The 6,489-nt window shown below is 32.3% G+C and overlaps 1 protein-coding gene across 2 annotated transcripts; it reads right to left on the reverse strand.

The window, feature by feature from the left end:
• Window positions 1-1,280: 1,280 nt before the first annotated feature.
• On the reverse strand, window positions 1,281-6,124 carry LOC138373384 (uncharacterized). Of its 2 annotated transcripts, XM_069339583.1 has the most exons (4): window positions 5,944-6,097; window positions 4,124-4,329; window positions 3,165-3,304; window positions 1,281-1,894 (listed from the first exon to the last, which is right to left on the reverse strand). In XM_069339583.1, exons 1-3 carry the CDS (start codon window positions 6,044-6,046, stop codon window positions 3,176-3,178), a joined length of 438 nt encoding a protein of 145 aa, XP_069195684.1. In that variant the 5' UTR covers window positions 6,047-6,097; the 3' UTR covers window positions 1,281-1,894; window positions 3,165-3,175. The 2 variants fall into 2 exon arrangements, with proteins under 2 accessions (XP_069195684.1, XP_069195685.1); XM_069339584.1 differs by lacking the exon at window positions 3,165-3,304 and having other exon boundaries at window positions 5,944-6,124.
• Between the last annotated feature and the right edge of the window lie 365 nt (window positions 6,125-6,489).

Below are 6,489 nucleotides of genomic sequence, written 5' to 3' on the forward strand. Positions count from 1 at the left end.
TAAATAAATAAATAAATAAATATGTTTATTCAGGTAAGGTACATACATACAAGTAATGTTACATTAATGGATCGATATATAGATAGAGCTAGTACATACAATGCCTAAAGCCACTATTACGCAACGCGTTTCGGGCAGGAAAAACATTAATATCTAGAACTTAATACTAATTGAGCATAAAGAATAAAATGTGTTGAGAACAAATACAAATAAAGATAAAAAAAAGAGGGAACATGACTGAAAAAGCAGCACAAATACAATAGGTTGACAAACAGTGTTGATTAAAAAAAAAAAAAAAATAACAGACATGGGTTGACAATAGAGGGGTAAGGTAGGTTAGTGAATTTATTAGGTAGTGTTTAGTTTTTATCTTAAACTGGTTGAGAGAGGTACAGTCTTTAACATGGTTGGGAAGATCATTCCACATTCTGGGTCCCTTGATTTGTAGAGCATTTCTAGTTTGATTAAGTCGTAATCTTGGAATATCAAAACTATTTTTTTCTGGTGTGGTGCTCATGGGTTCTGTTACAACCTTCAATGAAGCTTTTGAGCTTATATGTATGTATTTGTAATGTATGTATGTAAACAATGTATTTATTATCATTTATCAATTCTGATAGAAATTACCTACTTAAAATTATCTGTTAGATTAAGGACCTGCCTGAAACGCTGCGCATACTAGTGGCTTTACAAGATTGTAAATACTGTACTATTCAATGTATTCTCACAACCCCAATGTTCCTACTTGTATATATATAAATAAAATAAAATAAAATATTGTGATGGGTCAGTAGCTAGGGATGGGAAGGCAGGATGCAGTATGCCAAACTGAATTCGTGCGCCCCTTGAGGGACTTGAAGTAGAGGGATAGGGATCACAGGATAAGTATGGGTTGCACAAACTACTGGTAACAGGATGAGTATGGGTTGCACAATTAATTACTACAAAGTGGTTGAGTATGGGGTGCACGTAAATGAAGACTCCCAAGAAGCAAATCAGAGATCAGCCCAAGCTTCATCTTGAGGCAAAGCTCAATGCCTTAAGCCATATTGATGCTCTGTCCACAGAGCATTCTCTCTCTCAAATCATAATAGTACACTAATGGTTCCCTACACCACCCCTCAGGTGCAGCTGCAGCAGGCTTGGGTGACATGATGACTATGGGGTGCACAATAAACTAACACTCACAGAATGAGTATGGGCTGCACAATAAACTACCTCTCACAAGATTAGTAATAAAGAAACATTAATTTTTTGGGTAGGGTGACTGAAACTCATCCTGGGGTAAAAATGTTTATTTAAATTTATTATAGTTAAATGAATTTAGTAAATTATTCCATATATTGTATTATAAGTGAATTGACACTAAACTATAAATGATACTAATAAGGTTTTAAAAATGAAAAACAGTAAAAATCCTTCATGTAAGATATGGAAGTTGAAAAGTAAATTAACTGTAAACTAAATTATAAACTGTAGACATAATATAAAGTATTATAAGTAAAATACCTATAAACTACCAAATAATGTGTAAGGAACCATTTCTATTGTTTGTCCTTTTTTACCTGTTTCCTCAGGTATTTTAAAATTCCCATTCCGTTGTTACTACACTGTTTTCCTGGTGTAGTTCCCTGTGGTTCAAATTTTACTACTTGTACTTCTTGCTGTTTCTGAAGGATTGCTAATGGTAGCCCTTGTTGCACCGGCGGAACTTTTTGTAAATGTTCCACCTGCGGAACTTTTTGTAATTGTTGAATTTCTTGCACCTGCGGTACCTTTTGGACTTTATGCACCTGCTGCACTTGTAGCTCGTCAGGATTTTTTTCCAGGGCATTATCGCTATCACCTTCTGATCCTAATGTAAGTTTATCTGCATCAAGCTTCCTTGTGCGTGCTGGAATAAAAAATAAAAATAAAAAATAAAAAATTTTGAAATGGAAGATCCTGTGTAACAAATTTAATCAGTTACTATGATCGAGCCGCAGAAATTTTACAGGAAAGATATGGTTGGGTTGACTGCATCTATCTGGACCTAAAAGAGGCATTCAATAGAATTCCACATAAGAGTTTGTTCTGGAAACTGGAACATATTGGAGGGGTGACAGGTAAGCTTCTAACATGGATTAAAAAATTTCAAACTGATAGAAAAATGAGGGCAGTAATCAGAGGCAATGTATTGGACTGGAGAAATGTCACGAGTGGAGTACCACAGGGTTTAGTTCTGGCATTCATGGATAAATAATAAATAAATTGTTCATGATTTTTTTAGACAAAAGCTAGAATATGCAGCAGTTGTATGGTGCCCATATCTTAAGAAGTACATGTACAAACTTGAAATGATACAAAGACGTCATGGGTGTCATAGGGGCACCAGCACACTGGTTTGCTAAAGGGCCCTTAATGCTGTCGAGACCTTATGGGCCCTTGGACCCATTACGTTAAGACATAGTGCTGTATTGGGCCACACACTTTTTGCCATATACATCAACGACAGAGATGACTGAATTGAAATTATATATATATATATATATATATATATATATATATATATATATATATATATATATATATATATATATATATATACATATATATATATATATATATATATATATATATATATATATATATATATATATATATATATATATATATATATGTCGTACCTAATAGCCAGAACGCACTTCTCAGCCAACTATGCATGGCCCAATTTGCATAATAAGCCAAGTTTTCATGAATTAATGTTTTTTCGACTACCTAACCTACCTAACCTAACCTAACCTAACTTTTTCTGCTACCTAACCTAACCTAACCGATAGAGATAGGTTAGGTTAGGTTAGGTAGGGTTGGTTAGGTTCGGTCATATATCTACGTTAATTTTAACTCCAATAAAAAAAATTGACCTCATACGTAATGAATTGGGTAGCTTTATCATTTCATAGGAAAAAAATTAGAAAAAATATATTAATTCAGGAAAACTTGGCTTATTAGGCAAATCGGGCCTTGAATAGTAGGCTGAGAAGTGCGTTCTGGCTATTAGGTACGACATATATATATATATACATATGTATATATATATATATATACATATGTATATATATATATATATATATGAGAGAAAATAATAGGTGGTGATATATTTATATATTATGTGAACTACTTACACAAAAAGAAGTTAGTGGTGAAGATCTTCTTGTCCTCTTCTTGTATTACGTTGTTTGGTAGGATACCATGTCACCCGTGCTGGTCCTTTCTTGTAATAGATAACGATTGATTCATACCCACAGCCACGCAGATATGTTAGCTGAAAAGCAAATAATATTTAAACAATAACACTATCTGGGAAAATGCAACAAAATAAATGTTTGAAGCATAGCTGGGCATGTGCAATAGAACCCATAATAGAATCACAATACCAGAAATAAATATCTTTGATATCCCCAGAGTCAAAGTTATTCTGTGTAAATACTCTATGCAAATAAAGGGACCTTGTCTATGGAACTAACTTGCTAACAAATTTAAAAACTGTCCAACTTCTGCCATTTTAAAAAATAAAACCAAAAAGTACCTAAATTTTTTCTTGATAGTTTCCTAACTAGTGTATTAAACTCGCACTGTATCTTATGAAATCCAATGCCAGAATATATGTGCCTAAACCATACAACTTTTCCATTGTAATCATTGCTATCACCTTATATCATGATTGTTATATTGAATGCATATCTTACTATATTATACCTTGAAATATTCCTCAAATTATGCTACAATTTATATGTTGATAACCCTCAAATTTTACTTTAATGTACATAGTAATCTTTGTGATACTTTCTTACAATGTACCAGCCAATTTTTTCCATTTAAGCTTTAAATTGCCTATTTAAAATTATCTGTTAGATTAAGGACCTGCCCAAAACACTATGTGTGCTAGTGGCTTTACAAGAATGTAAAAACATCAATTCTATGTACTCTCATAATCCCAGTGTGCTATCTTGTATATAAATAAATAAACAAATAGTATGTAAGTACTGTACAGCATTATTCATGTTGATTCTATACCTTATCAAGCAAGTTCAGCATAAGAAGAATACAAATGAATACAACAGATGTAGACAAACTTCAATACCTGATTTTCAATCCTTCGTAGAACCCGGCTTGCTGTATTTCGTTCTAAAGCCTTCTTGCCTTTAAGTAGAAAACGGGCTTCCTCTTCTTTCTTCATTAATTCTCTACTGTTTCGGAAGTCACACTGGCAGAACTTGCAAACATTGCTTCGGACATGCACACATTGTTTGCAGTTTGTGCATCTCCTCAAGAATTTTCCCTGAAGACCTGAAGGAAATAGTTTCTAATAAAATACTTATATTCAAATGACCTATGCTGCAAAAATTATAAGTTAAATTGTTGTTAAAATGTACTACAGTAATTAAATATATTATTTAAATTATGAAATAATCTACATTAACACTAGTGAGAGCAATGTTAAAAATTTTAGGACTGCATCTGGAAATAACTTTAATTTTGGATGTGATTAACCATGCTGTAACTCGTATAACAAAACTGAGAGGAGTTGAATCCAACAGCCTGATTGACCAGGCTGTTAATTTCAAGCGAATACTATATTATTGGAAGAAAAAAAAATTATATATATATATATATATATATATATATATATATATATATATATATATATATATATATATGTCGTACCTAATAGCCAGAACGCACTTCTCAGCCTACTATGCAAGGCCCGATTTGCCTAATACGCCAAGTTTTCATGAACTAATTGTTTTTCGACGACCTAACCTACCTAACCTAACCTAACCTAACTTTTTCGGCTACCTAACCTAACCTAACCTATAAAGATAGGCTAGGTTAGGTTAGGTAGGGTTGGTTAGGTTCTGTCATATATCTACGTTAATTTTAACTCCAATAAAAAAAAAATGACCTCATACATAATGAAGTGGGTAGCTTTATCATTTCATAAGAAAAAAATTAGAGAAAATATATTAATTCAGGAAAACTTGGCTCATTAGGCAAATCGGGCCTTGCATAGTAGGCTGAGAAGTGCGTTCTGGCTACTAGGTACGACATATATATATATATATATATATATATATATATATATATATATATATATATATATATATATATAATCAATATTGTAACTTTTTTTGTGTAATGACGTTTTCAAATAAAGTTAGATAAATATACACACATACCAAAAGAATAAGGGTGGTAGGAGAAGAAAATATGAATGTGTTCAGTGAGGATCCACAAGGTCTTCTCTGAGTACTCTTTATTTTCTTCTCCGAGGCTATGGGTCCCTACACTTGCACCAGAGGTGGTACCCCTCTGGTATATATATATATATATATATATATATATATATATATATATATGTCGTACCTAGTAGCCCGAACGCACTTCTCAGCCTACTATGCAAGGCCCGATTTGCCTAATAAGCCAAGTTTTTATGAATTAATTGTTTTTCGACTACCTAACCTACCTAAGCTAACCTAACCTAACTTTTTCGGCTACCTAACCTAACCTAACCTATAAATATAGGTTAGGTTAGGTTAGGTAGGGTTGGTTAGGTTCGGCCATATATCTACGTTAATTTTAACTCCAATAAAAAAAATTGACCTCATACATAATGAAATGGGTAGCTTTATCATTTCATCAGAAAACAAATTAGAGAAAATATACTGTCAGGAAAACTTGGCTTATTATGCAAATCGGGCCTTGCATAGTAAGCCGAGTACGACGTTCTGGCTACTAGGTACAACATATATATATATATATATATATATATATACATACATACATACATACATACATACATACATACATACATACATACATACATACACACATACATATATATATATATATATATATATGACAGTGTCAGATTCAGTTTACTACAGTTTAGTAATTTCTTACCATTTGATGTACTAGGTAGATCCATGTTTGGTGAAGTTTTATAGCTGGAGCTGGAAGATCCTGTCGAGATGACTTCTTCAAAGAGAATAGCTTCAACACACATTGTGTCTTGAGTCTACCAGTACTTGGCCTACAGTTACCAGATCTGATTTACAGAAACTAGTGAACTATGGAGATAAGATTGTTAATAATATACTTTTTTTGAGATTCATATGACTTGCAGCTTAAAAACCAACCTTATTTTAAAATAGTACACTAAAGTACATAGCAAATTGCGAAATTCGTAGTTTTTTAACTACTTTAAAGCTAAATTCTCAAGCTTTGAAAATAAGCACAATTTGCTATTTTAAGCGGAATCTGGCAACTCTGATTTAGCATGTAAACATTGACTTGCATTCACAATGTAGTTATTTATTTTTCAACAATTTAAAACGAGTTATGAAAATACACACATTGGTACATTATTGCAAAGGCACTATACTATATATATATATATATATATATAAATTGTTGCAAGTCGAGCAACAAATATTTTACATTGAACAA

This window comes from Procambarus clarkii, chromosome 42, assembly GCF_040958095.1.
Source record: "Procambarus clarkii isolate CNS0578487 chromosome 42, FALCON_Pclarkii_2.0, whole genome shotgun sequence".
NCBI lineage: Eukaryota > Metazoa > Arthropoda > Malacostraca > Decapoda > Cambaridae > Procambarus > Procambarus clarkii.